We start from the raw sequence: 27,256 nt of genomic DNA, 5'->3' as shown, positions 1-27,256 counted from the left end.
GATGGCGAGGATGGGCGGCCGCCGAAGCCCTCGCTTCCGGCGGACAAGATGGAAGTTGACGAGATCGAGGAAGAGCAGGACGAGGCGAAACCTTTGACCGCCGCGTCGGGAAAAGGAAAAGCGGCCGCACCTACTGGCGAGGTGTTGGCCGCGAACAGCCCTTACCATGCGCCAGTTGCTGCGGCAGCACTGCCCGAGACGACCGAGGACCCGGCCGATGTGGCAGCTGCGCTGCTTCTCCTCGCCGCACTGCCTTGCGGGCCTAGCGCGCTCGCTCCGCTTTCAACAGGGTCCACGCCACCTCAGATGGAGACCGCGTCGGATGCGAGCGCGTCGTCCAGCAATGCTGGCGCTTCGACTTCGCGAATGCGACTTGACGATCCGCCAGCGACGAAGCGGAAGAAGCGGGAGTCCGAGGAGGCGAAGCCTGCCATCCATCCCTCGCTCAACCCTCGCTCGACACGACGACACTCCAAGCTACCCGAACAGGAACCTGTTGCGCCCAGTTCGCCCCCTGCTGCCGTCCGTCGCGCGAAGCGCAGCGATGCGACCAGTCAGACGGTAGAAGGACCTTCGGCGTCGACTCCAACGTCGCGGCGGACTCGTTCGCAGCCCCTGCCAGGAAAGCTCGAGGACGTGCTGTCGGCGCCGGAAACGCTCGCTGCAACCGGTGGTTTCGACTGGGCGAAAGGCCGATGTACGTCACCCGCCGAGTGCCTCCCTAGCAAAAGCGCTGACCGTTTGCATTGCAGACATCTCGAAGCACGAAGCGCTGCGCAACCCGTCGGCCAATCCTGGACCCCCTCCTCGGTCGACTCGAACACCGTCGCCTTCTCCACCGCCGCAGCGCAAGACGTCCTCTCGTCAAGCTGCCGCACCCGCAAGACCACGGTCAGCGGCACGCTCGACACCCGCGCCCGTCGTTGGTCCGCCGCGGCTCACCTCGCCCATCGTCGCACCCGATGGTGTCCGAGCGACTCGCAAGTCCTTCCCAATGGAGGGAGTCAAGTTGGCCGAGATCGTGTACTCGCGAGAGGCTCGTTTGGCGGCTGGAGGATGGGACCCCTCGGTCGGCAAGTACGTTTCGGCGGCTGCAGGAGCGAACACGCCGGAGCCAGCCGAACCTGGATCTTCGTACAGCGCCGCTCGCGCTCGTCAGCAAACGCCCACGCTCGCTCCCGCCCTTACCTCTTCCCATGGCGAATCACGCATCCACTCGTCAGGTCGCCAGGTTGCACCACCTGATGGCAAGCGGTCGACGCGCAAGTCTTTTCCGATGGAAGGCGTCAAGCTCGCCGATCTCGTTTACTCCGAAGACGCCCTTCGAGCTGCTGGCGGCGGATGGGATCCGGTGCTTGAAAAGTACGTTCGCACGACGTCGCGGCCAGGTGTGGTCGCCCCCGAAGCTTCGACGAGTCAAGCCCGCCTCCCCTCCGTCTCGCTGCCCTCCACCACCGACGGCAAGCGCTCGACGCGCGCCTCGCTTCCCCTCGCAGACGTCAAGGTAGCCGACCTCGTCCATTCTCCTGCAGCCAGACACGCTCTCGGTGGATGGGACCCCCTCACGAAGCGCTACACTCCGGCTGGCTCGCGGAAGACGGCAGCGGCGGAATAGAGGTTGTATGAGGAGCAGTAGGATCGTCCCGTCTTTTTGCGTTCCATTCCCTGTCGTTGTTTGCTTTCCCGCAGCCAGAGTGTGAGTAGCGTGGGCGATGCGGGCAAGCGCCCAAAGAGAGGAACGAACGAAAGATGCGTAGCCGGAAGGTTCAGCACGCCCAAATGCGCTGAATGGCAGGCGACGCATGCCGCGCACTACTAAGATGCCCAAGATACTGATTGATACTGACATGTGACGGAAGGGAACGACTGATTGGGTGCAGAAGGAACAGAAGGCGAAGGCTAGTGGGAGATGGTGAACGGGTAGGAGACCCACGACTCGTATGACGAGGCAAGCTTTGGGTCCGCCGTCGTTCGCAAGGCACTGCAGAGGAGGACAGGTCAGCGCTGCTGTAATTAGCGTTTCAAGGGAATACGCACCGGACGAGCACACGGTACTCTGTACCGTCCTGGAGGCCGAAGCCAGAGTAGTCGGGCGCAAAGGGGACGGTGAAATCCGAGTACTGTTGGAAATCGGCGGGGCTGTCGACGAGATAGTCGCGCGGGAGCAGGCTAGCCGACTCAATCGTCCCGACGATGGGCGTATCGCTGTAGAGGGCTGTTGACTGTCCGCGTACCTCCAAGTCACGAGGCGAGATGGGATGAGAAGCGTGGGATGCGGCGTTTCGCTCCTCCAGGTCCGCTTTGCGAGAGCGACGAGCCATGCGATTCGGACGCGTTGATGGTATGCGTTCAGTCGGGATCGTGGTAGGCGGAGCGTCGGAGGACAGAATAACGTCCACTGAGCCGAAACGTGTGCCGGCAGCGAGGCGGAAGAGGATGCTGTAGGTCTCGGAGCCACTGAGCGAACCGGGCGCGTCGAAGACTGAGTAGCCGGAATTCGCAATGAACGGGTAGGCGACGTCGCCGTAGATCGTGGCTGTCGAGTCGAGGACTGCGAGAAGCGTTTCATCAGTCTCGTCAGCGAATAAATCGAGGTGCAGCTCAAGCGCACCGGGCATATCGCTCATCGCGGCCGCCAACCCGAAGTACGGGATGTGCAGCTCCTCCGAGTGCTTGCGGTTGACGCTCACTCCGCTGATGTCGACGTAGCCCGAGTAGAGCGGGAAGCGAGCAATCGTCATGGCATTGAACCGAGGTTGAGGGATGGTCACGGTAAACGTGTAAGTCTGGCCGGCCTGCAGCCTGAGTCGCTGCGTCGAGAAGGCCGCCACTCCCGACTGCGGGTAGACCGGCTTCGGGTTCGTCGAGATGAGGATGTCGGTCGAGGCGCCGTTGTCGTAGGTTCCGTACGCCTGAGCCGACGAGGTCGTGACGCTGTACTGCATCGGGAACGGGTTCGTGTTGCGGAGCGTGATCTTCTGGGTGTGCGCAGGGAATGCCGTGTCGTTGAGCATCAGCTCGAAGGGGGAGACGATCGTGCGAGTCGAGATGGCCTTGTCGACCTGGACGAGGCCGCCGCCTTGGAGGAGGACCGTCTCGAAGGCCGTGCCGTTGATCGTCGTCCCGCGCTTGCTAGCCGTCGAGGACAGCAAGGCGCGAACGTCCGCCGGGTTGAGGTTGTCCGCCTTGCGTTGCGAGAGGAGGAGGGCGGATGCGCCGGCTGCAGCAAGTCTCTCCGTCAGTATCGAAGAGATCATGATAAGGACGACACTCACCGACAAACGGAGTAGACATGCTCGTGCCGGAGATGACGCCGAGGCCGCCGAGAGCGAGCGGGAAGGTCGACAAGATGTTGCCGCCTGGTCCCGACAGCGTAGGCTGGCCGAACAGCTCGAACGTAGGGCCGAATTCGGAGAAGTAGCTGCAACGCGCGTTCGCGTCAGCATGGCTTACCGGGACCGTAGGGGGCGGGGCGGATGTACGACATCAATCCGCCTTGAATGTTGTCGGCGACGCTTACGAGAGGAGCGTCGCGTGGAAAGGAGATGTAAAGACCGCGAGGACGAGAGTTGTACCAGCCGAGCAGCTGAATAGGTCACCTCGTCAGCGGACTCTAAGGGGAACCCAGCGGACCGTACTTGCCTTGACCCCTTCCTCGTACCGTAGCGCGGCAACAGCAGCAAGGCTTGTGCCGGCTGCTTGATAGTACGGAACCATGGTATTTGCGTTCGGGGAGTTGTAGACGAGCGCGACTTTGCTGCGAGATGGACGAGCACCGTCAGCTGGCGCACATTTCCGAACGGGACTCGTCAAGCTCACCCGCCCTTCGCCGCAATGTTGGCCATCTGCACAAGTCGCAAATGGTCAACAAGCTGCGCTCACCGACGTTTAGCTCACTTACCTGGCTGTAGAACGAGCAAGTTCCACGGCGAACGACCGTGATCAAGTTGGAAAGGTCGGGCGTGCTGTTTGGCAGCGGGTTGCAAGCGTCGTCCGCGGCGGTCGTCGTGGTGCTCGTGAAGTAGAGCCGGTAGCCGTTACGTGAGGCGGGGAGGCTCGAGACGTCGAGAGGAAGGGACGAGAGGTAAGGAAGAGAACCGAAGGGAACGACTTGTGCCGGATAGGCGGGAAGCTGCTCGACGTCGATGCTGCCAACGCTCATACCGCCGATCAGCGCTGCGGGCGACTCGGCGAAGAAGAGACCCTCCGAGCGACTGTTGCCTGCCGAGACGGTCGCGACGATTCCTTCTTGGCTCGTCATCCGCTCGAGCACGACCTGCGACGGGTTAGCGTTGAGCCAGCCTGAGCGCCCACCGATCGAGAGCGTAACGACGTCGACGTTGTCGTTCGTGGCCGCCGTCAAGGCCGCAACGAGCTGGACGAAGCGATGGTTCAGCACGCGTTCTTACATCAAGCGAGGACAGGCCCGGACGTACGACATCTTCAGGAACGCCGCCAGAGCAACGGAAGACCTTGTAGTGACCTATCTGGACGTTCGGAGCGACACCGCTGAAGCCGAGCGGATTGGCGAGAGCGCCGACTGTTCCGGTGACGTGCGTTCCGTGGTCCGTGCAGTTGACATACGGGTCGGGACCGGGAGGGTCCACCGTGTAGTCGCCACCGAACGAGATGTGGCAGCCGGGACCGAAGCAGCCGCCGAGGATGGGGTTGAGGTAGTCGACGCCTGTGTCGAGGATGCCAACCTTGATCGTGTTCGAGCCGAGGATGCCCTGATTGTGCAGCTTGTCTACGCCGGTCATGACGTGCGGATTGAAGGTGTCGTTGAGATAGGCCGATGCGGGAGGGAAGGTCGTCCCGCTGCGCTTCGCGAGCGACGAGGCGAGGGAGGCGCCGAAGGCTGCCGATCCAGACGAGATGCCTCCGCCTTCGTCTTTGTTAATCACGGCCGAGGGGCGAGGAAGGATTCGGAGCGGCCAGGCGCGCGAGATGCCATCGACGCCCTCGAGCTCTTGCAGGATCTGCTTGACAATCGACTCGCTCCCTTCCTTGAGCTTCTGAAGGAGGGCAGGATCCGCGACTTTGACGACGGCGCCGCTGAAGAGCGAGGGACGAGCGGCGAGCGTGCGCGAGGTTGAGAAGGCTGGAAGGGAGAAGGGCTTGCCGGTTGAAGAGGGAGGCGAGGCGAGGTGCGTGAGGACTTGTGAGAGGTCCTGATCCATCAAACGATGTCAGTGAGTATTCTGATGATCGCGAAACGGGAAGGATACGCACAACAGCTCCGCTCGCCCTCTTGCTGAGCGAATTTGCGCCAACCTCGATCAAGAATGAGCCGGGAACAATCTCCTGGCCGCCATAGGTCGGAGGAGCCTGCGGCTTGTCCCTGTCCTGCCGAGCCTTGATCGAAGCGAACGACGCAGAGGCGAGTTGTGCGAAGGCGAGGAGGACGAGGAGGACGAGCGAGAGTGTAGGCGAGGCTCGGTCGCGTACAGTGCCCATCCTAGGCGGTGACGGAAGCGTGAAGGGTTGACTGAGGAGTCTGTGGTACGTCGGAGTTCCGGAGGGTGCGAGGGCGAAGTATTGGGGAGGAGAGGAAGGCAAGCGAGTAATGAAGGTGGGAGGCGATCAAAGGCCTGAACGGCACACAGGAGCAAGAACGGAAGAGACACGAAGAAGCGAGATGAGGAAGAGCAAAGCGAAAGAAGCGGGGCGAGAGAACGACAGGAAAGGTCAACATTGAACCCGTTGAGACGCGCTGCTTGCGGAACCGGACCCGACGACTTGGGTTCGAGGAATGTGGCGTGGCAGCGGGAGCAAGACGTGGAAGAGAGTTGTGCGTCTGTCGATCGTGCCAAGACTTCCCTCGTTGCGCGAGAGGAAGTGGAAATCCGATACGCAATTCGAGGAAGGCGGAAGGAGGACAAAGTCGGAAGCGATGTCGAGGAGAACGTTCGGAAGCGCAAACTCCCGCTTCTGCAAAGCTACTCCTCGGCATCCCTCGCGCAGCGCAGAGCGCCTTGCACACTTGCCATGTGTGTTGCGCGCTGTGACGTCGAGAAGACCCACAGCGAGGATCCGGTGACTCCTCTTCGTCGAGTGTACATACGCACCGAACCTGCATTACAAGCACACCTCCCTCTCCGAATCCGAGGTCACGCTGCCGCTGCGACGGGCTGCGCGCCTTGCGTCTCGACTGCTTCTGCTGCGCCGGTTGTCGCTGGAGGGGGAGGGCGTTGAGGAGGCTCGTAGGGAGTTCCGTCGAGGTTGATTTGTCGCACGCCATCTTTGTCGGCCACTGCGAGCGTGCCGCCACGCAACATCCGCAAAACGGGTCAGCGAGATTGCAGAAAGCGAGTCTTGCGCTGTTGACGCACCTCGGATCGTCCATCCTCCGAGGTTGACGATGAACCTCACTTCCAGCTCCTTGATGCACTTCCTCAGCAGCTCCAACCCAGCCTCCAGGTCGCCCTCGGGGTCATGCCACCTGTCCATCGTGGAGAGGGAGAAGTACGCTCCGTATCCGTGTGCTGCGTACGGAACGGTCGCGAGCGTGCCGAGGTAGTCGATCCAGTAGAGAGAGGGAGTGGACGAGGTCGGGTCGTAGCCGCCGAGGAGGAGGTTGACGGAGTAGGGCTTGCGGGAACGGAGGGACGAGGCGAGTTGGGTGCGGACCCACGAGGCGGCAGAGGGAGGGCGAAGCGGGATGTGGTTGCTGCGCGAAGGCGTCCCTGGTCAGCTCACAGACTGCAGAGAACGTCTCTAAGCGGCCGCAAGCGAGGAGTACGCTCGCTCACCGGATCTGGTACAGGCGGAGGTTGCGTTCGATGTACTCGGCAAACTGGATTGTGTCCCCCGGCTCGCCCGAGTCTGCAGTCATCAAGGAGAGCACAGGCAAGCCAACCGGTCAGCACCAGCCTGTCCTCGTCGCTGACAGCTCGCCCAGATGACGCGGCTGCTCCACACGACTCCACCTCGCCGCGACGAGTTCGAGCGGAGACAGTACGCACAGGCCATGACGAGGTGCTTTCCGAGGACGCGCTGCTTGTCCTCGTCGGCCTTCATGCGGACGATGGAGCGAGCAGCCGAGGTGTCTGATGCGAAGAGGACGTAGTCCTTGCCCGTGATGCCGAACGAGACTGCGCGCGGGTGGCACGGCTGGTCAGTGTGAGTCCTCTGCGTGCTGTCTAGCTGGCGTGCGCACCTTCCATGGTCGATGCGAGCGAGAGTTGCGAGTGGGAACGATGAGAGAGCGAGGAGGACACGTCCCTCGTCGTCTACTGCTTCCTTTGCAGCGAGAGTGAGCCAGTAATGGCTGTTATACACTACCAGGAATATTCAGCTGTCTCCCCAGTCAATCAGCGGGTGTCGAGGTGGACTTTCTCCTCGTCCACCCCCTCTCTTGTCCACTCGACCCGCTCACACTCGCAGACTGGCTCGCTTGCACGCTGGATAAGGCTGAATACCCGCTAGGACTGCCTACGACCCCCCATTGAAGGGCGCCCAGCCCGCCGTGCCCTCCAACCTCCCGCCTCATCGCTCTCCATTCCCACGACCTCATCTCACACCGCGACAATGGCCCCGCTCGCCCTCCAAGAGGCTCACAAGTCACTCAAGACAGCTCTCACTCGCGCACACGGTCCAGCATGCCCTTACTACCATCGCCCGCACGACATTCCCGCTCCCGCAGCGCTGCTCATCGGAGTGTCCGCCCTCGCCGCCCCTCACGTACCTTTCCGCACGGGATCGCCCGGCGTGAACCGTCTGCTCGTCGAGTTGAGGCGCAACGCACCGGCGGCGCAGGCACGTGTGCAGGCGAGGACGTTCGCGACCAGTGTCCGGACGCCGGCGAGACTCGTTGAAGGACCTCGCGAGTTTGAGGCGGATCTCACCAGTGCTCTTTCGGGCGCGAAAGAGACGAGCAGAGTCGGACGGGCGTTGCACTTCCTCGCAGGAGAGACAGGGCGCGGAATCTTGCGGCATGCCAAGGCCAGAGTCGAGTCGGCCGAAAGACTCGCTGCGAAGGAGCAGGTGCGTTATCAGCTTTCTTTACCCTTCAGCCGTCGCTGACAGACAAATAACACTCTCTGTAACCGCCAGTCTTCCCGGATACCCTGGTTTTGGCGCACGACTCTCCCTCGAACCGGCTCATTCGCCTCCCGTCGCGACCAATGGACCCACATCCTACACGCCTCAGCCTCGCTCAACTGCGACTTTACTCCATCATCTACTTCGCTTGATCCCGGCCAGTTCAACGACTCGTCCGACTCACGCTCCCGCTCCCGCTCGCACCACCACCAGCACCATCGTCAATCGCACGCCGACTCCGAATTCGACCGCGCACACCAGACATGCGACGGCCAAGGCGGTGGCCAAGCCGCCCCAGTCGGTGGGTGTCGCTCGAAAGGACCGGGCTGGGGTTGGTACCTCGCCGTGAACGAGCGACGCCGTCGGGACCCCCAGAAGCGCGCGCACTTCAGACAGATGTATCGCTCTATGCATCCGGATTTGCCGGATCCTGGGACGGGGTTCTGTGGGCACTGGGAGGCGAAGAGGGCGTGGGAGAGGAGGTTGAAGGGGAGCGACGGCGAGTGGAGGAGGAGGTGGAAGAGGGACGGGATGAGGTGGAGCGAGTGCTATGAGGTCATGATCAAGGAGCGGGATGTGAGGCTGAGGAGGTTGAGGGCGCTCATGGTGCGATTGAGGGCCGGAGCGCCGAATCACCGCTTGAGAAGGAGGATGGTCGACTCGGCGGCTGGCGCGAGGTACGGGCCTTCCGGCTCGGGACCGTTCAACTACGAAGCCTTCCGCCGCGACTACTGGAGGTCCCGTATCGCGCCTCACCGGCACAGCGGTCATGCCCGCCGAAGCGGGACGAAACAGTCTGCTCGAGCGCACGGGTGGTTCGGGCTCGAGCAGAAGCGGAAGAGGGCGAAGATGGGATTGGCGTTCTTCACGTGGAGGGCGTGCGAAGGACCGGCGGATGCGAGGAAGTGGGTCAGGCGGGACGGGCTCGTACAGAAGTCGATCTTGTGCCGGCCACACCCGCTCGGCGCGGCGCCTGTCGCTCGTCCGCCATCGACGACTCTGTTCGCATCGACTGCGCCGCGACTTTCGACGACCAGCTCGGCTGCTCGCGCTTTCTCGACGAGCGCACCTCGACAGATCCCCCTCCCGCCGCCCAACCTGCCCTTCTGCCTCCTTTTCGCTGCACCAGCCTGGCCGACCGAGTGCGCTCTCCCCCTGCTCCTCCCCCTCGTCTCCATCCTCAAGTCATCCGCCGCACTCAACGTTCTCGCCACGATCACCCGCATCTCGCTCACCCTCCTCCCGCTCTCCTTCCGCGGCAAGATCATGCACTCCCTCCGCGAGCGCTACGTCCGCGACCCGACTTCACTCGCCTCGTCTGTTCTCGGCCGGATGGTCCTCAAGTCAGGCAACGCCGCCCAACTCGCACAGCCTTCAAGCGGTTTCTGGCGCTGGAACGCCCTCGTCGGTCTTCCTCTCCTCCTCGCCACACCTCTCGTTCTACTCGCACTTGTCGCACTCGCAAGTCTCGAGCGGACGCCCATCACCGGAAGATGGAGGGTCGTCATGCTCTCGCCGGCCGAAGAAGCCGAACTCGTCGACTCGATCCTGTCGTCGGCTGACAAGTCGCCGTTCGTCGCTTCACCGCCCGAAGGCACGACGCGCGACTGGGTCACGATCTTGAGGAAGGTGCTCGAATTGCCGGACGAAGGCGTCTCCCCCGCGACTGGCAGAAGACGGCTGTTGGGCGGCGAGGTGCTCGACCAGCGAGATTGGCGGGTCAGGTGGACGCAGGCGGTTCTCGAAGCGCTCGAAAAGGGCGCGCCAGCGGCTTTGGTCGCCTCGTCCGGCTCTTCCTCGCCCTCCGTCATGCCCCCTCCGCCCACCGCCTTTCCGCTCGAACCGCGACCCGAAGCTCTCGGTCAAGGTGCCGCAGGCTGGGCCGACGAGCTTGTCCTCTCGAAGCCTCTTGAGGCGCGCCATGCTCGGACCGAACACGACGAGGCAGGTGTGCTGCTTCGACTCGAGTACGACTTGCTCGTCATCGACCGGAAGGACGCGAATGCGTTCTCCTTCGGGTTCGGGCCGGACGAGGTACCCAGCGGACAGGCGGCGAAACCGAGGCGAGGCGTGATCGTCGTCTACACCGGCTTCATCGACGAGATCCTCGGTCGAAACGGTACCGACGTTCCCATCCTCTCGCAACCAACTCCCACGCCGGCCAAGCGGTCGCTCCTCGGCCTCTCGCGCTCGACTCCTGCAGCGACACAACCCGTACCGCACGACCCTATCGCTGCCAACCTCGTCCCGCCAATCCTGCCCACCGATGCGCAGACCAAGGCGCTGGCCGTCTTGCTCAGCCACGAGCTCGCGCATCTTGCGCTCTCGCATACGCTCGAGAGCTACGCCAGCACGAGCTTGCTCGTCCCGCATCTTGCTCGACTGACCACGGACGGTGTGTTCTGCTCGCTCTTCCTCCCTCCCTTTCGCTGTAGCTGACTTTGACACTTCTACAGTCCTCCGAACGATTCTTTACCCCGTCACCGCTATCCTCGGACCCTTCATCAACGATGCGCTCGGCGGCGCGCTGAACGAGGGCGCAAGAGAAGGACTCGGCGTGCTCGGTCAGGCCGTCAACAGCTGCGAGAGTCGCAAGCTGGAGAGTGAGGCGGATGTCGTTGCGCTCCGGTTAGTTATCAGCCTTCCCGTTGCTCGTAGACGCGGCCCTGATGCTTTCGGTCATCAGCATGCTCGCCACGTCAGGCATCGACCCTCACTGCGCACTCTCCTTCTGGGAGGACCGTCTTTCGTCCCCCGCCCATTCTCCCGACTCGCCAACCAGCAGCACCCACAACCCGTCTCTCTCGCAGCCAAACCCGCTTCGCCCGCACTCGACGCACGAGCAGGACAGCAAGTCGCTCGATTCGCTTCTCCGCAGTCATCCGATCGACGAGGAGCGAGTCGAGCGGATCCGCCACGAGTTGCGGGACTGGGAGAAGTGGTGGGCGGAGGTGAAGGGGCATCAGGGGATCGCGGCATGAGGATTAGGCTGGACCTCGCTAACTCACGAACACAGACACTCGCTCTCTTAGTTGTATAGTCGTTCATCAGTCGGCAGTTCTTCGTTTCGTCTTTCATTTCTTGTTGTCTGTCTGCTCTCATCGCTGCCATATCATGCGCTTCTCACCCGGATTGCCCTTCGGAAGACATCACTTGCAGAAGCTGATCTACGCAGAAGTCGCATCCTCCTGCACCGCTGGCAAGGCCGGTCCGTTCTCGCCGGCGCGCTTCTTGACCTTGTGCAAGTCGTCCGCTAGTGTGGGCGCCTTTGCGCTTCCTTTGCCCGGTGCGAGAGCCGAAAGCGGCGTGACAATCGCCATCGCGATCTGTACGACCGACTCAACCCGGCGCTGCAGTGGCGTGTAGTCGGAGACGACCGTCTGGCGGGAAGAAAAGACCTCTCAGCAGTCCGCCAGGCTTCGACGATCAAGCGAACGCACCAAATCCTCGACCTTGACATCGGCCCAGTGCTCGTCCAGCTTGACCCGGATAACCGGCGCCCTAGGCCGCTGCCGCTCCTCCTCAAGCCGCTCCCGCTCCTTCGCGGCTTCTCGCTCCGCCTCTGCCTCTGCCTTGTCCTCGACTTTCTCCGCCGGCTCGCTCTCATCCGCCTCGATCTTCACCGCCGTCTCCCCGGCAACGTCTTTGACGTCAGCGTCCGCTTCTTGCGCCGCGTCGCCGTTCGTAGGCGATGTAGATAACTCCTCAGGCCGGACGAGCTCGACCTGCCCAAAATACGAGTCGAGGAAGGCGATCAGGCGGTCCAGTCGTGTAGGAAGGACGGCGGTCTCCTCATCCTCGATTTTCGCGGCTTCAGGCTCGTCGGAAGTTGCGGGAGGCGTCGGCGCTTCAGCGTAGGGGTGCGGGTGCGGGTGGTGATGAGGGTGGTCGTCGATCGTTTCTGCGAAGCGGAACAGTCAGCCGAGCTCGAAGCGAGAGTTGCGAGCGCTTCACTCACTCTTCACGCTCGCCGGACTCCCCTCGATGCCCAGCACGACCGCCAGCACCGAATCTGCAATCATGTCGTTCGTGACGCCGCCGACCCACTCGATCGCGAGCTCGTGCTTGTCCGTCATCTTGACATCAACGGTCTCCATCACACGCATCGTCGGCGTACCCTCCGCATCCCGACCCTCCTTGATCTTCCCGTACATGCCCTGTAAGTGCCAACGCACGAGATCCCACGAGACGGAGAGCGCAAGGCGCTGTCGTTGGAGGATGAGCGAGGTCGAGAGACCGGTGAACTCGCGCAGGTCGGCAGGCGAGAGGAGCGTGTAGGAGAAGTCTTTCGAGACGAGAAGGCCGGAAAGGGGAGTAGCGGGAGTCGGCGCGGTCTGCGCGAGCGAGCCGAGGGCCTGCAGACGAGGGTATCAGTTAGCCCGCTCAAATGTCCGTGAGAAGCGGAGCGCACCTTTGCCATGCGCTCGCCGCGGAACTTGAGCTTGACGGTCTCAACGTTTCGAGGTGTATAGATCTGAACGTCATTCTTGCGTTCGGCAAAGCGGGTTTTGAGGGCAGCGCGCAGGCGAGACATGTTGTTGACCTCGCCGTGAACGAGGATGAGGTGCGAAGGCATGACCTGCGAGAGCGAGCCTGTCAGTCCAGTGAGCAGAGGCGAAGTCGCCGCGTCGACTGACCTCGTCGATGAACTTCGAGTTCTGCGTGTAGTCGACGTGCGCGGAGAACGAGATGTAGTCGACAGATCTGCACGAGAGCGAGGTGAGTTACTGGCTCAGCGGAGAGACGAAGAAGTGAACGCACAATCGCCTCGCAATCTTGGCGCCTCCGTTCAGCGCAGCAATCTCCGTCGGCTCGTTCATGATGGTCTGCCCGATGAGAACGTCAGCGAGCCTGGATGACGCGTGGAAGGGGAAGAGGACTGACCCTCGCCATCACACCCTCGACGCTATATCCCGTGATGATCAGCCCGTTCCTCGGATCCGGCGCCCACTTCTCCAACAGCTCGCGACTGACTCCGCTGGTCAAGAAACCGGGTGAGGCCATGACGACGCAGGGGTTGCGGTCATTCAGCTTCGAGATGCCACGGTCAAGCGGGCGGATGAAGGAGTCTTTGCGCTTGAAGTCGAAGGGGTTGATGCCGCGAGCGAACTTCGAGCGGACGTTAGGCGACATCGTGTGAATGTACCTGCGCAGGCGAAGGCAAACTCAGCGGGCTGCGTTTCGGTGCGTAACGAAGCGACACTCACTGCCGGTAAACGTCCATACACTTGATCGCCAGGCTCGAGACGTAATAGATGGGGATGTGCTGGAGTTCTGGGTGTTCCGCCCAGTACTCGTCAAGGATGAGGAGCAGTTCTTGCGCTCGGCCGAGGGCGAAGACCGGGAGGAGAACGCGTCCACCTCGCTTCAAGATCGATCTTACGAGGTCTGTGAGAAACGAAGCGTAAGCCGGGAAGGTGAGAGATGGACATGGAGATGCTTACTGGTGAACTGCGCCTCCTTCTCCAGCCGGGGCTCGTGCGATTGGACACTGTGAGGAGACAGTCAGCGGACGGGTCGAGCACGGGTCATGAACCCGCAACGCACCCATAGGTCGACTCGCAGATCATGACATCCGGCGGTCGCTCCCAATTCGGCACCTTCGCCGGCACAAGATGGCGGTCCTCCTCTGTCGAGTAGTCTCCCGTATATAGCACCCTTGCGCCGGCAACCTCAATCAGAAACATGCATGCACCAAGGACGTGGCCGGCGGCGAAGGAGGTGAAGCGGACGGAGGCGGATGAGGAGGATGAAGGCGGGAGGAGGATTTCCTGCTCGAAGTCGAAGGATTGGATCTGGTCGAAGGAGGCGAGCATCTCGGATTCGGTGAAGAGGTTGTCGTCGCTGCCAGCGGTCCTGCAAGGCGAGCGGAATGTCAGCATCTTCTGCGAAAGGAGGACGATTCGCTTGGAACGCACGAGACGCGGACAAAATCGCTCATGAGGTAGCGGTAGACGGCCTTCGTCGGATGCGACATGTACACGACGCCGTTGCCTTCCTTGAAGTTGGTCTGCGATGGAAAGGCGGCGAGGCTCAATGATCAGCGAAAGTACCGAGGCGAACCAAAATGCGGTCTGGGGCGTACCTTCTCCATCACGTAGGTCAGACAAGCGGCGTGGTCGAGGTGGAAGTGCGTGATGAGGATGGCATCGACCGTTGACCAGTCGAGTTCGTCGAGGAAGGGGAGGGCCGCCATGCCGGAGAAAGCGGGGTGGACGCCCGCATCGCACACGATCGTCCTTCCTTTGTACCGAATGACGCAACAAGACCTCCCAACCTGCAAGAATAGGCCGCCTTCGAGTCAGCGGGGAGGGGAGAGGAGCAAGCGAAAGTTCAGGCGGGCTCACCTCTTGTCCCGCGCCAAGCAGCTGCACCTCCATCTCATCGTCGAGCCCCGTGATGCCTTCTGGGTTGATCTGAGCCACTCCCACCGTGTCCCCAGGTCCCTTGCGCTTCGTCGGCGCCATCGGTCGCGAGGAGAACGAGTGCGGCGAAGACGGGACGAGCGGGCGTACGAGCTTGACTGGCGGGTCGAGAGCACTGCACTAGCAGTCTGCGAGCTAAAGCAAGTCCAACGAGCGTGTGTAGTGTCAAGTCCTGGTCGAAGGTGCGGTTGTGACTTCTTGCACGGCGACTGTTCGCTCGCTCTCGCTTGTACCCGCGCTTGACTGGTCAGATGGGCAGTGCAGATGGCTCACACGGGCAGAGTGCCCGCGACTCGCCCGTCCCGTCGACGTCGAAGCTCCCCTCAACTCCCTCCTCTCCCAGGCCAGACGAAGACGTCAAGGTGCGTTGGCTCGCTTGGAGCGGTTGAGGCGCTTCCCTGACGACAGAATCTTCCTCTACAGCCGAAGTTGAAGCGCTCGAGCAGCCCGAACACGAAGGGCAAGGGTCGCGCTCTTCCTGGCGCAGACGGTGGTGCGGGCGATGTCAACGGGGTCAAAAGGGAAAATGGGGAGGCTGGCGATGTCAAGCTCAACCCTGAGGAAGAGATTCTTTTGGGCGCGGTCCCGAAAGCAAAGATCGTGGGCTTGAAGTACGCTCGAGGAATCGCTACACGTGAGTCGCTTCTCTTACTGCCGAGTTCGAGCGTTGCTGACGGTCCTGAATCGCTCTGGTCGACGCAGTGAAGAAGGGCATGCAGGTCGAGCTTCGCAGAGTACGCTTTCGCACTGGCTCGCACTGCGTTCCGTGCTAATACTTTCGCAGGACCCGTACAACGTCACCGACAAGAACGCCATCGAAGTACGACATACCAAGGGCGGTCAGCGTATCGGCTACCTCAAGAAAGAGCTTGCGGCGAGGCTGTCGAACCTGGTCAAGGAGCGCAAGATCCGCCTCGAAGCTGTTGCTGGTGACTGTAAGCCCGCAGTCGCTCTCCACGTCGGGAGTCTCGCTGAACATATCTTTCTTCTAGTGCCCTTTAACACTGTCGGACTGTTCGAAGTGCCCATGCGCCTCGAGATTTGGGGCAAGCGCAAGTTCGCCTCCGACTCGCGCCTCGACTGGCTGTCGGCGGAGAAGAACGCCCAGCGCAAAGCGGAGAAGCTCAAGAGTGAGGCTTTGAAGGCGGCGATGGAGGAAGTCGAAGCGGACAGAGACAGGACGAACGGCGCAGGTGGGAAAGGCGGGACAAGCGCGGGAGGCAGTCCCGCAAATGGCGTGGCAAACCACAAGTCGAAGCAGGAGGTCCGTAGCCCGATTTTAGACACGGTGTAGGCGTACTGACTGGCTTTGGCGCAGATTGAGCGCGAGATCGCCATGCGTCAGTCCATCCTCCTCGCGCGGCAGAACAAGGGCGACATGCTCGGGGATATGTTCAAGGAAGGCGCAATGGATCCGGCCACTCTTCCCGTTCATCCTTGTCCGCCGGGTCGCAAGGACGGCACGATGCGGACGGACTTGCTGCCTTTCCAGGTCAGTCGCGAGCCGATTGACCTTCTTAGGCTGAAGTCACCCTTGCTGACGTTCTTTACCGTTCACAGAGGCAGGGTCTGTCGTGGATGATCAAGATGGAGCACCCCGAGCTGCCGAAGACGCCGGGCGATGCGCCTGTTCAGATGTGGACGATGAAGGAGGACTCGCAGGCGCGCTCCACTCGCCGTGCTAGCTTTCCGAGACGTCCGCTAACCCGCCGTCGTGCAGGGCGAGAAGTTCTACCACCACATTGGCACGGACACGACTCGCCGTAAAAGGTGGACGCTGAATCGAGGCGGCATTCTCGCGGACGAGATGGGTGCGTTGTGATACCAGAGTCTCACAAGTCGGGAAGCTGATCCTTCTCGTGCAGGCCTCGGCAAGACGATGCAGACGATCGCGCTGATCTGCACCGACGACACAGGCGAAGGCGTGCTGCCGGAACCCGAGGATCCGGACGAGGAGTACGACGATATGACGCTCATCGGTTCGTCCGCACTCCTCTTGTGCTGTTGAGCCTCTCTGACGCTCACACCGCTTTTTAGTCTGCCCGCTCTCGGTCGCCTCGAACTGGACGGACCAGTTCAGCCAGCACGTCGGCAAGAAGCGACTCAAGTGGCACTTCTTCCACGGCGAGGGTCGCGAACTGAGCAAGAAGGAGTTGCGGAAGTACGACGTCATCATTACGACCTAGTGCGTCTCTCTCTCTCTTGATAGACTTGCACTCCGACTCGGGCTGACAATCCCGCTTCGCAGCCAAACGCTCGCAGGCACAATTGAGGGCGACTCGCGCAAGTCGTCTCGAGCAACGTCTCACGCGGGAACGGAGAACGACGACGAGGACGAGGAAGACGATCGGCCGGCAAAGAAGCGCAAGATCTCGCAGAAGGACTTGGCGCTGCTCGAGATCAAGTGGCGGCGGGTCGTGCTCGACGAAGGCCACCTCATCAAGAACCCGAAGGCGAAGATGTCGAGGGCGTGTATCAAGCTGCAGGCTGAGTGAGCGTGTCCGTCGCTTGTCCTGCGAGAGTCCTGCTCATCAGCTTTACTCGCAGGCGTCGCTGGATCCTTACCGGTACCCCTATCGTCAACGCTGTCGGCGACCGTACGTTGCGCTCCTTCACGAAACCTGGACCGAAGCTGACGAGGCGTGAGCAGTCGGAGCGATGATACAGTTCCTCCGCGTCTGCCAACCTCTCGACGAGCCGAATGTCTGGCGGGAGTATGTCGCGAAGGGTGACGACCAGGAGCGCGCGAAGCTGCTCAGGGTGCGTCGTGACCTGCTAGTCTCACGAGTGGAGCTAATGTCAAGTGCTTGCAGGCCGTCGTCCTTTCGACAACCTTGCGTCGGTACGATAGTTCCCCTTCTATGCCGCGCCTGTTGCTCACGCTCCTTTCCGTCGCAGCACAAAGAACATGCTTGATTCGACCGGAAAGCCACTCATCTCGCTGCCGGAGGTCCTGTACTACAAGCACGAGGTGGAGCTCAAGCAGGAGATCCGCGACCTGTACAAGGAGGTTGAGGACGAGGTCGGCAAGAACGTCAAGAAGACTTTCGAGGAGGGCTCTTCGAAGGCGAGCTACACGCACATCCGTGCGTCGCGCCTCGCTCTCGCTGCACGGCCCATGCTCACTTCGTTCGGCCTGCAGTCTGCCTCCTTCTCCGCCTCCGCCAGCTCGCATGCGACCCCACGCTTTGCCCTCCCGAGTTTATCGAAGAGTGAGCCAGTCGCTTCGGACTGCGAGAGGATGCCACTGACCTCGCTCGCTTCCGCAGCATTCGCGACCGCAAGCTCGCTGCTCGCATCCAGCGCGATCACGAGTCGGCGACGGGCGTCTCGCAAGGTTCCCTCGACGCTCAACAGCTCTCGTACCTGCGAACGCTGCTGAAGGAGATGGCGGAGGCCGCTGCGGACTGCCTGGCTTGCGGACAGTGGGCAACCGAGCCGAGGATCACGATCTGTCAGCACTACTTCTGCCAGAGCTGGTGCGTAGCGCTCTCCAGTCTCAAGAACGACCGACCGTCCTGACGATCGGCGCGCAGCATCGAGTCCGCCGTCGATGCGAAGGGTGCATGCCCGTATTGCGGCCTTGCGCTGTCCCGCGACCACATCATTGCGCCGCCGGTTGACCGCAGCGTCTCGCCTTCGACTTCTCGCGCTGCCAGCGTCAGTAGCCGGCACGACAGCGTCTCGCCAGTCGAGAGGACGGCCAAGACGGAGGCCCTTATCACGCTTCTCAAGAGTACTCCGCCTGGCGTGAAGAGTCTCGTATTCTCGCAGGTAGGTCCGCACAATTGACATTGTACAGCGTCTGGTGCTGACAATCTTGGCTTGTAGTGGACGTCGCATCTCGACCGAATCGAGGCTGCTCTTGCCGCCGAAGGAATCACGTCTTGCCGGTTCGTCCTCCGCGGGTTCAGGGGTCGCTCACGTTGCTAACGACATCTCTGCAGCTTCGACGGCTCGATGCGCCAGGACAAGCGCGAGGAGGTCATCAAGTCCTTCACGGTGCCAAACAAGACCGCAACTGCCGGCAGCAAGGAAGACAGGAAGAACCCGATGGTCATGCTCCTCTCGCTGAAGGTGCGTCCGATCGGCTCTTCAGTCGGTTTGCTGGCCTTTGCTGACGTCGACTTCGTCAGGCCGGCGCTCTCGGTCTCAACTTGACCGTCGCAAGCCAGGTCTTCCTGATGGACCCGTCAGTCTTTCACGCTCCCGCTTCCGCTCGAATACTCAGCGCTGACGACGCAACGTGCGCAGCTGGTGGCAACCCGCGATTGAGCAACAGGCTATCGACCGAGTCAACCGTATCGGTCAGACGAAGCCGTGCGTCTCGCCGCCCTTCCCGTACTGCCCCCAGAATGACGCTGACGCTCGTCACATACAGTGTTCGCATCTTCCAGCTCGTCGCGAAGGACACCGTCGAGGACCGCGTCCTCGAGATTCAAGCGAAGAAGGAAGCCCTCATTGCGCAGGTACGCTCGATGCACGCTCACTCATGACTCGTCTTCTGACGTCCGTTCGCCTCCATAGGCCTTCTCCGGGCACAAGAACACTGGGAAGAGCAAGTCGAAGATCGGTAAGCCCGTCGCAAGCTGTTGTGGGCGCCGCTCGCCCGCTAACTTTCGCTTCTCCCGCAGAGGTCAACGACTTGGCCGCCATCTTCAACATCAAGGCTTGAAGCCTGCCGCCTCTCCACCGCCATCTGTAGCTGGCGCATCTGCTGTCATCTAACATCTCGCAACTCTCGCTGCGCTGTGCTCTGCGAAATGCTCGATTCCGAAAGCAGCCCCGAGCAGCTGCGGAAACAGAAGTATGACAGATGTATAGGCGTCTCTGGAAGATCTATAGGGCGACGAGGGCGCATGCACAGAGGGGAGGAAGGAGACGAAGCGGGATCACTTCTTGGGCGTCGGAAGGAGGATGCAGAAGAGGTTGACGCCGACGGCGACCGCTCCGCAGATGATCCAGGCTGTACGTACGACGGCATGAGTCAGTACCGGACGAGTTTGTGGCTGAAGAGCAAGAACGAACCGTTCGAGTAGCCCTTCGCGACCTGGTAGCGGAAGACCAGCGCGAACCAGATACCGCCGCTGCAGAAGGACACGGTCAGCGATACTCGATGCGAGGAAGAGCGATGCTTGACGTGACGGCGAAACGTCGCGAGGGGATGGAGGACTGAGACTCACAGGTTGCCGAACGCGCCGACGAGACCCGTCGTGAAGCCGTTCGAGAAGGGGTTGCAGTCTGGTCAGGCATGGAAGAAGGTCAGCCATCTTTCTCTATGAACGGGGAAGATGAGGCGAAACGCACGAGGAGCGAGTGAGAAGTTCGTTCCGTTGGCGACCTCGGAGAAGATGGCCATCAACGTAACGACGCCCATCTGGACGCTGATGCTTGGTGCGACACCAGCGTTGTGCTTGGTGAGAGTGTACTGCGCGACCGACTTGTGAGCTTCCGCCTACGGAGGATGAGGGAGGAACGCAGACTCACGGCGCCGAAAGCAATCGACATCGCGCCCTCGAGGACGCCGAGCACGATCGTCACGTACTTCTTCGCCTTGAGACCGTAGCGAGCGTAGAGGCGGTCGGCGAGGTAGCCGCCGAACGGTCGAGTAACCAAGTTGAGGAAGCCGAAGGTCGAGCCGTAGTAGCCAGCTTCGAGCTGCGTCAGCTTGTTGTTGGCGACAAGTACGGAAGCGATGTTGGCGTCGACGGCGAGCTCAAAGCCGAAAGTCGTCATGTCTGTTGGCGAAAATTGCGGAAGAGGTCAGGCGTCGGGAGATAAGGGAATGCAGCGCGAGCGGGACCCGAGTGGACTCACACATCAAGGTCGGCAGCCAGGTGTAGGGTTGCGAGATCATCCTGAGGAAAGTCTTGAACGTCAAGGGCTCGTTGACGGCGACATCGAGCGGGATCTCGGCGAGCGCGTCTTCCTCGTCGTCGGCCGGCTGGACGTGCGCCGATCCTTGCGCCTTCTCGCGAGCCTTGCGCTCAACGACGGCACGCTCGGAGGCGTCGAGATGGGCGAGGTGACCTTGGCGGGCGGCAACTGCCGTCGCAGGAAGCGTGTGCCGGGCGGACCACTTGCCTGTGGGTTGGGAAGGTCAGCGTCAACATCCTGCCTTGGAGCGCGCTCGACGCCACTGCCGGCACGCGGAATAGCCGTCCAAAGGCTGAAGCTCACCCGCGGGGCAGTCTGTGCCGAGGACGAGAGTCGCGGTAGCGACGAAGAGGAGGATGGGGACGGGAACGACGGCGAAGCAGACGCGCCAGGCCTTGTGCGAAGTGAGACCGCGGTTCATGAGCGACTGGAAGGTCGCGACTTGTACAACGAAGGTGACCTGCAGCGACGATGATCAAGTGAGAAGAGGTAGGCGAAGGACATGGGCATAGAGGGGATGGCGTGGAAGTCAATGTCAGCGTCCGTCCTGAGCAGCACAATCTGCGATGCGGTATTCACAGCCGACAAGAGAACGTGGGAGAAGGAGACGAGCAGGAAGGCTCACGCCTCCGCCAAGGTTTCCCCAGCCGCCAACGAAACTGTTCGCAGTCCCAACGATTGATTTGTCGAAGAACGCGGTCGTCCAGGCGAGGCAGGGGACGAATGTTGCGCCGAGGATGCCGATGAAGAATCGTACGGCGTACAAACCGCCGGCCGAGGAGATAGTACCGGCCAAGCCAGACGGGATGGCGCCGGCGACGAGGAGAGCGGCCATGCTGTGAGAAGGCGCAGGTCAGCGTAAAACTCGTAACGGAGCCGAAAACGACGAACCAATACCGCGGGCCGAAGCGATCCACCAGCGGACCCGTCGCGAAGCGGCAGACGAGCGTCGCCAGCAGCGCGATGATGTTCGAGTTACCGACTTGCGCCGTCGTGAGTTTCAGGTCTTTCTTGATGGCCTCCGGAATGAGTGGTGGGAAGGCAAACCTGAGGGGAGGGAAGGAAAGGCGGAAGGAGGGGTGGAAGGAAAGGGAGTGCAACGAGGTCAGCTGGGATGCTGGGGAGCCGGCAACCTTGTCACGCACCATGAGAGGAATGCGACGAAGAAGCCGAGCCACTGAGGGGAAAGAGGCAGGGAAGGGAAAGTCAGCGGAAGTCCGGAACGAAGTGGCGTCTAACGCACTGCGAGGTGGAAGTTGATGGAGTATTGATCGGTCAGGCGTAGGATGGGCAGTGTATAGCTCTTGCCATTGAGCGGGTTGATCTGGGCGGGTTCCCAGAGGGACGCCCAGCGGAAAGGCGGAGGACCATGGTGAAGTCCCAGCGCGTGTCGCTCTTCGATGTCGCTCGAAGACGCAGCGACGATCTCGTTGGAGGCACGCTTTTCGAGAACCGACATGGCGAAGTCGGGGAGGTCGGGAGGACTGAAGCGAAAGTTGAGTGTCGGAAGGGCGGATGTCCTTCGATGAGGCTGAAGATCCGGTAGAGAAGGAGGAGCGAAGGAAAGGGCGGAGAGGAGAGGTAGGGAGATGCAGCGTCCAATGCGATACGAGAGATAGCGCGAGGAACGTTGAAGGGACCGTCTATCGAGGAGAAGGCGTTAGGGCCGGTCCCTCGATCAGGAGCGCCCAGGCTAGCCAATGTCCGACGCGGACAGCGCAGAAGGAGCAGGGCACCGTCGAAGGGGAAGCGGTGCGGGGAGGGGAAAATGAAAGAGCGCCGCGCGACGAAATGGCGGGGCGAAACGGCTGCCGCCTTCGCTGGTGACGAGGGGGCGTTAGAGCAGCGCTGGCACACCAAAAAGTCATATCGTGACTACTGACAGACCCGCAAGCACCTGGCGAAGGCGCAGGGCGACCGAATCAAGCCAGGAGGACAGGACCCGACGCTCGTTGCGATACCAACCGCGAGATTAGCCTCCACTGCTCAATCGGGGCCCCGATAAGAACGTCCTGCAGCGGACGCAGGAGATTGTGCGGCGTAATCGTGCGCCAATCCGAAGCCGCCCCTTCGCACCGCGCCCATCCTTGACGCAGGTTGACGAGAACAGGTCCTTCAGAGCCTGCGCTGCCTCGCTGCTACTCCACCTCGACAAGAGCACTTCTTCAAGACCCTGCGCATCTGTACAAGGCCTCTCCACCGTCTACGACACCCGCAAACGCCCTTCTGTCGACATGGTCCCTGTCGCCTCGACGTCGATGTCGCAGGCCAGCCCGGAAGGCTCACGGGAGACGATTTTCGTAGTGGTGAGTCTCGAGCATCAGCACGCGCATGGACGAGCGCTGTGAGGGCGTGTTCGTAGTCGCGGTGGAGGAAGAGACGTCGCGGGGAGATGCTCTGCCCGCAACACCTCACTGACATCGACGGTTCCGGCTTGCTGTGATGCTGTGCACACTACCAGGGCCTCGGTGAGTTTACACTAGCTTGCGCGCGCGCTCCCACGGGCGAGTTGACTGATACCTCGCCTTCCCCTCCTCCTCATCTCGCCTCGGTCAAACTCCCAGGCATGGTCGGCATGGCGTTCATCGAAAAGATGCTCGACCTCGATAAGGACGTCGGACGGTACTTCTTGCGGACTTGCGGCGAGGAGGACCACCTGGGTACGCCGCCTGAACCGCCTCTTCTCCTCCGCGCGGCTGATTGACGATCTCTGCTTCTCCCATGCAGCCTACAACCGCGTTGGCCTTACAGAGTATTTCCAACACCGTAACGTCAGCGACCTCTACCTCAACTCGCCTAGTTGGTACGCTTCGCAGCTTCCCGACCGCTTCGCGTTCTCGACGGGCGAAAAGGTCATCGAGATCGACCCGCTCAACAAGAACGTCTTCACCTCGAAGGGCAACGTCTATCAGTGTGTTCCCGCCTTCGCTTGCCTTTACGGCGCCGACTGACGTTCTCTTCTTTGCAGATACGACATCCTCGTCCTCGCAACGGGCTCGAACGGCGCGCTTCCGCCCTACATCTCGCCAGCTCAAGCCGCCGAGACCAAAGGTGTCTTCGTCTACCGCAACGTCTCCGACCTCGAGGCTATCATGGACTACGCCGACAAGCCTGAGATTACTCGCGCTTCTGTTGTTGGAGGTGGAGTGCGTCCTGTTGCTCTCCTCCCGCTTCTTCACCGCTGATAAATGCATCTCGCAGCTGCTCGGCCTCGAAGCCGCAAAGGCAGTCTACGATCTTCCGACCATTCCCGACGTCAACATCCTGATCCGCCAGAACTACCCTCTCAACCGCCAACTTGACGCCAGCGCTGGCGAGATGGTGCTGCACGAGATTGAGAAACTGGGAGTCAAGGTGCTCACGGGATGCGAGCCGAAGGCGATCACGACCGAGACGAACGAGGCGGGCGACAAGGTCTTCACTGGCTTCCAGCTGGCCAACGACGAGACGCTCGAAAGCGACTTGGTGCGCGCTCTCTCCTTCACCCGACTCTCTTGGTATTGACTCTCTCTCATCCCAGGTCATCTACGGTATCGGCATCTCGCCCCGCGACGAACTCGCTGCGGCTGCCGGCATCAAAGTCGCGTCTCGCGGCGGCATCGAGGTCGGCGATGACTTGATGACCTCGGCTCGCGACGTCTACGCGATCGGCGAGTGCGCGAGTTGGCAGGGAAATGTGCGTGTCTCGCCTGCGAAGTGCCTCGGATCCCGCTGAACTTCACCTCGCCAGACCTATGGCTTGATTGGCCCGGGCGTCGAGATGGCCGACATCCTCGCCTTCAACTTGACGCAGACGGTCGGACACGCCCCTCGCAAGATGAATGCGCCCGACCTCTCAACGAAGCTCAAGCTCATGGGCGTCGACGTCGCTTCCTTCGGCGACTACTTTGCGGACGAGCGACTGGCGAAAGAGGCGGCTGCGGCTGAGGCTGCTGCACAACAGGCTGCCCCGAAGGAAGAGCACGGCGTCGCCATCTCGACGGTCAAGCCGAGCCGGAAACGGCCTCGCAACACCCGCAACGACCCGATCAAGTGCCTCACCTATTCCGACCCCATCTCGGCAACCTACCGCAAGTACATCTTCACAGCGGACGGCTCGCATCTTCTCGGCGGCATCGTGAGTCTTCCGCTCTTCCACCTGGGCAGTACGGCGCTGACCCGCTTCTTTCGCAGATGATCGGCGACACCGGCGCTTTCACCAAGCTCGTCTCGATCGTCAAGAAGAAGAAGAAGCTCGATGTACCGCCTTCGCAGTTCATCCTCGGCGCGAAGAAGGAGGAAGACGATGGGGCGGACCTCGACGACGATGTTGTCGTCTGCTCTTGCCATGCGACGACGAAGGGCGCCATCAGCCAATGCGTCAAGAATGGAATGACGGAGCTGGCGGACATCAAGTGCAAGACCAAGGCCGGTACAGGATGCGGTGGCTGTCTCCCGCTCGTCACCAACATCTTCAAGAGCGAGATGAAGAAGGCTGGTAACGCTGTCTCGAACAAGTGCGTCTCCTCGTTCAATCTCGCCTGCTCACATCGCTCACCTCCACGCGCCGCTCCAGCCTTTGCGTCCACTTCAAGATGTCGCGAGTCGACCTTTTCCAGGTGGTCAAGGTCAAGCGGCTGCACGACTTCCGCTCGATTATGCGCGCCGCCGGCTCGAATCCCGACTCTATCGGATGCGAGCTGTGCAAGCCGGCCGTCGCCAGCATCCTCGCCTCGCTCTACAACGATTTCGTCATGAAGCCTCGCCACCACGGCTTGCAGGACACGAACGACCGCTTCCTCGCCAACATTCAGCGCAACGGCACTTTCTCCGTCGTCCCTCGCATTGCAGGCGGCGAGGTCACGCCCGAAGGCTTGATTGTGATCGGTCAAGGTGCGTCGAATGGCTCTGTCCGAGCTCTCGCGCTGACCCCGTTTTCGCACAGTCGCCAAGAAGTACGGCCTATACACGAAGATTACAGGCGGACAGCGTATCGACATGTTCGGCGCGCAGAAGGCGGATCTTCCGGCTATCTGGGAGGAACTCGGCGCCGTGCGTTGCTTCCTGATTCCGGCCGGGGCGCAGCTGACCTTCCTACTCGCAGGCTGGCTTCGAGTCTGGCCACGCCTACGGCAAGAGTCTCCGTACCGTCAAGTCTTGCGTCGGCTCGACTTGGTGCCGCTACGGCATCGGCGACTCGGTCGGCCTCGCCATCGACCTCGAGAACCGCTACCGAGGCGTCCGCTCGCCGCACAAATTCAAGGGTGGCGTGTCTGGCTGCGTGCGCGAGTGCGCTGAGGCGCAGAGCAAAGACTTCGGTGCGTTGGACTGGCCAGTTCGCCTGGAAGTGCGCTTCGCTGATTCGCATTTCTCGCAGGGCTCATCGCGACTGGTGCGTCGCAGGACGGGTCCGAATGCTTCTGTCGATCTAGCAACTGACGGGCACCATCGCTCTGGCAGATAAAGGCTGGAACCTCTTCATCGGCGGAAACGGCGGCGCGAACCCTCGTCACGCCGTCCTCTTCGCCAAGGATGTCCCGCCTTCGAAGGTTGTCAGGCTCGTCGACCGCTACGTGCGTTTCTGAGGCTTTTTTGCATGCGCTCAGCAAGCTCACCATGGCCCTCGCTCACAGCTCATGTTCTACATTCGCACTGCCGACAAGCTGCAACGGACGGCGCCTTGGGTCGAGGGCTTCGAGGGCGGCATCGACAAGCTGCGCAAGATCCTCATCGACGACGAGCTCGGCATCTGCGCCGACCTCGAGGCGGAGATGGACAACCTGATCGGAACGTACCAAGACGAGTGGGCAACGGCCGTTCGCGACCCAGAGGTTCGCAAGTCGTTCAAGCAATTCGCCAACACGGAAGAGCGGCGGCTCAACTCGGAACTCATCACCGAGCGAGGGCAGCAACGACCTGCCGACTGGCCGAAGAACTTCCCCGGCCAGCGATTCGAGGTTAAGGACATTCGGACGCCTCGCTCGCAGTGGCGGTACGTCAAGCTGGCGAGCACGGGTGATCTCTCGCCGACGGAGGAGAACACAACGTCGTGCGCTGTCCGATATGGCGAGGACTCGCAGCTCGCTATCTTCCATGTCCCCGGCAAGGGGTACTTCTGCACGCAGCAGATGTGTCCTCGTGCGTCACCCTTGCCCTTTGCTCGCCGATTCGTGCTGACGCGCTCGAATCGTTAGACAAGCGCGCCTTCATCCTCGAGCACGGCATCGTTTCGGACGACGGCAGCGGCCACCTCTACGTCTCCTGCCCTCTGCACAAGCGCAACTTCCGCCTCGACAATGGCGACTGTCTCAACGACGAGGAGTACAAGATCCTTGCGTTCGATGTGAAGGAGGAGAATAGCGACTTGCTCGTCCAGGTTCCTCCGCCTGACGAGCTGGACGCTCTGATTGGGTGCGTCTCGCTCAGCTGCTCCGTCGGAGTTTGGTGCTGACGCTTTTGGCTGTCCGCAGGTCGTCGAAATGGATGGTGCGGAAGGCGACTGCCGAAGCGTTCGGTCGCAACGCAGCGACGGCCATCGAGTGCGTCCTCCTCAGACCTCTCCCTTCCTCCCGCTCACTCTGCTGACATCTTGTCTCCGCAGAATCGTCGGACCGTCAGGCGAGGTCGACGAGGACAAGAAGGCGGCAGGAACGGAGTGCGGCGAGGCGGACAAGTCTTGCGGGACGCACAAGCTCGAGTGGTAATCCTTGCGCGTCTCTCACGGCCATTGTATCTATCTCTAGACGTCGTTACTCCGTATTTCGGTTGTTCGTGCATCGTAGACGTCGTACAGCAGCTCTCGTCTTGTCGCTTGGGAAGGCTCGCCTCCTCAACCGCAAAGGCAGCTTTATCTCCTTTGCCTCGTCGCCTCAGTGCACTCAAGGGACTCTGCTACGCCCTCTACGTCGCAAGACCGGCCGGCGAGGCGTCCT

At 61.5% G+C, this 27,256-nt stretch overlaps 8 protein-coding genes across 8 annotated transcripts in view; 4 read left to right on the top strand and 4 right to left on the bottom strand.

Annotated features, from left to right (window-relative positions):
• The window catches only part of RHTO_02423 (histone-lysine N-methyltransferase SUV420H), a gene marked incomplete at both ends in the record, with an annotated part of 4,346 nt that extends 2,731 nt beyond the window's left edge, over positions 1 to 1,615 (top strand). Inside the window, 2 exons of the mRNA XM_016416098.1 lie at positions 28 to 697; positions 753 to 1,615. Of these exons, the coding sequence (XP_016271926.1) occupies positions 28 to 697; positions 753 to 1,615 (1,533 nt within the window). The remainder of the gene's footprint in view (positions 1 to 27; positions 698 to 752) is intronic.
• Positions 1,616 to 1,899: 284 nt separating this feature from the next.
• RHTO_02422 (subtilisin-like protease) lies at positions 1,900 to 5,457 on the bottom strand (the record flags this gene model as incomplete). The annotated part of the gene is made up of 10 exons (XM_016416097.1): positions 1,900 to 1,981; positions 2,038 to 2,551; positions 2,612 to 3,220; positions 3,276 to 3,421; positions 3,521 to 3,586; positions 3,662 to 3,757; positions 3,820 to 3,845; positions 3,902 to 4,375; positions 4,437 to 5,171; positions 5,233 to 5,457. 10 exons carry the CDS (start codon positions 5,455 to 5,457, stop codon positions 1,900 to 1,902), a joined length of 2,973 nt encoding a protein of 990 aa, XP_016271925.1.
• Positions 5,458 to 6,110: 653 nt separating this feature from the next.
• Positions 6,111 to 7,166, bottom strand: RHTO_02421 (20S proteasome subunit beta 4; the record flags this gene model as incomplete). Its single annotated transcript, XM_016416096.1, has 5 exons — positions 6,111 to 6,253; positions 6,333 to 6,670; positions 6,753 to 6,825; positions 6,966 to 7,094; positions 7,160 to 7,166. 5 exons carry the CDS (start codon positions 7,164 to 7,166, stop codon positions 6,111 to 6,113), a joined length of 690 nt encoding a protein of 229 aa, XP_016271924.1.
• A 364-nt stretch (positions 7,167 to 7,530) lies between these two features.
• RHTO_02420 (metalloendopeptidase) lies at positions 7,531 to 11,024 on the top strand (the record flags this gene model as incomplete). Its single annotated transcript, XM_016416095.1, has 4 exons — positions 7,531 to 7,986; positions 8,056 to 10,438; positions 10,500 to 10,671; positions 10,730 to 11,024. The coding sequence occupies 4 exons, from the start codon at positions 7,531 to 7,533 to the stop codon at positions 11,022 to 11,024; spliced, it is 3,306 nt and encodes a 1,101-aa protein (XP_016271923.1).
• A 186-nt stretch (positions 11,025 to 11,210) lies between these two features.
• On the bottom strand, positions 11,211 to 14,510 carry RHTO_02419 (cleavage and polyadenylation specificity factor subunit 3; the record flags this gene model as incomplete). Its single annotated transcript, XM_016416094.1, has 13 exons — positions 11,211 to 11,423; positions 11,484 to 11,944; positions 12,002 to 12,398; positions 12,455 to 12,622; positions 12,681 to 12,747; positions 12,805 to 12,869; positions 12,928 to 13,189; positions 13,251 to 13,431; positions 13,488 to 13,534; positions 13,591 to 13,899; positions 13,962 to 14,053; positions 14,129 to 14,320; positions 14,391 to 14,510. 13 exons carry the CDS (start codon positions 14,508 to 14,510, stop codon positions 11,211 to 11,213), a joined length of 2,574 nt encoding a protein of 857 aa, XP_016271922.1.
• A 209-nt stretch (positions 14,511 to 14,719) lies between these two features.
• Positions 14,720 to 19,143, top strand: RHTO_02418 (SNF2 family helicase; the record flags this gene model as incomplete). The annotated part of the gene is made up of 25 exons (XM_016416093.1): positions 14,720 to 14,830; positions 14,892 to 15,102; positions 15,171 to 15,202; positions 15,253 to 15,403; positions 15,461 to 15,732; positions 15,787 to 15,960; positions 16,029 to 16,130; positions 16,189 to 16,279; positions 16,334 to 16,447; positions 16,506 to 16,653; positions 16,717 to 16,959; positions 17,016 to 17,065; positions 17,119 to 17,228; positions 17,282 to 17,310; positions 17,367 to 17,554; positions 17,611 to 17,680; positions 17,738 to 17,947; positions 18,005 to 18,242; positions 18,300 to 18,361; positions 18,416 to 18,545; positions 18,605 to 18,660; positions 18,723 to 18,788; positions 18,850 to 18,937; positions 18,996 to 19,041; positions 19,103 to 19,143. The coding sequence occupies 25 exons, from the start codon at positions 14,720 to 14,722 to the stop codon at positions 19,141 to 19,143; spliced, it is 3,033 nt and encodes a 1,010-aa protein (XP_016271921.1).
• A 217-nt stretch (positions 19,144 to 19,360) lies between these two features.
• Positions 19,361 to 21,804, bottom strand: RHTO_02417 (MFS nitrate transporter; the record flags this gene model as incomplete). The annotated part of the gene is made up of 11 exons (XM_016416092.1): positions 19,361 to 19,434; positions 19,497 to 19,555; positions 19,652 to 19,709; positions 19,776 to 19,896; positions 19,956 to 20,206; positions 20,286 to 20,552; positions 20,649 to 20,805; positions 20,971 to 21,181; positions 21,237 to 21,392; positions 21,491 to 21,522; positions 21,589 to 21,804. 11 exons carry the CDS (start codon positions 21,802 to 21,804, stop codon positions 19,361 to 19,363), a joined length of 1,602 nt encoding a protein of 533 aa, XP_016271920.1.
• Positions 21,805 to 22,911: 1,107 nt separating this feature from the next.
• RHTO_02416 (nitrite reductase (NAD(P)H) large subunit) lies at positions 22,912 to 27,028 on the top strand (the record flags this gene model as incomplete). Its single annotated transcript, XM_016416091.1, has 16 exons — positions 22,912 to 23,005; positions 23,073 to 23,256; positions 23,314 to 23,491; positions 23,547 to 23,810; positions 23,866 to 24,021; positions 24,076 to 24,462; positions 24,519 to 24,841; positions 24,901 to 25,217; positions 25,270 to 25,376; positions 25,429 to 25,642; positions 25,702 to 25,716; positions 25,785 to 25,897; positions 25,958 to 26,462; positions 26,519 to 26,735; positions 26,795 to 26,863; positions 26,926 to 27,028. The coding sequence occupies 16 exons, from the start codon at positions 22,912 to 22,914 to the stop codon at positions 27,026 to 27,028; spliced, it is 3,246 nt and encodes a 1,081-aa protein (XP_016271919.1).
• Between the last annotated feature and the right edge of the window lie 228 nt (positions 27,029 to 27,256).

The sequence above is a fragment of the Rhodotorula toruloides genome, assembly GCF_000320785.1.
Source record: "Rhodotorula toruloides NP11 unplaced genomic scaffold Scaffold18, whole genome shotgun sequence".
In the NCBI taxonomy this organism is placed as follows: Eukaryota; Fungi; Basidiomycota; class Microbotryomycetes; order Sporidiobolales; family Sporidiobolaceae; genus Rhodotorula; species Rhodotorula toruloides.
The sequence above is the reverse complement of the archived record's forward strand: the minus strand, read 5'-3'. Positions and strand labels throughout refer to the sequence as shown.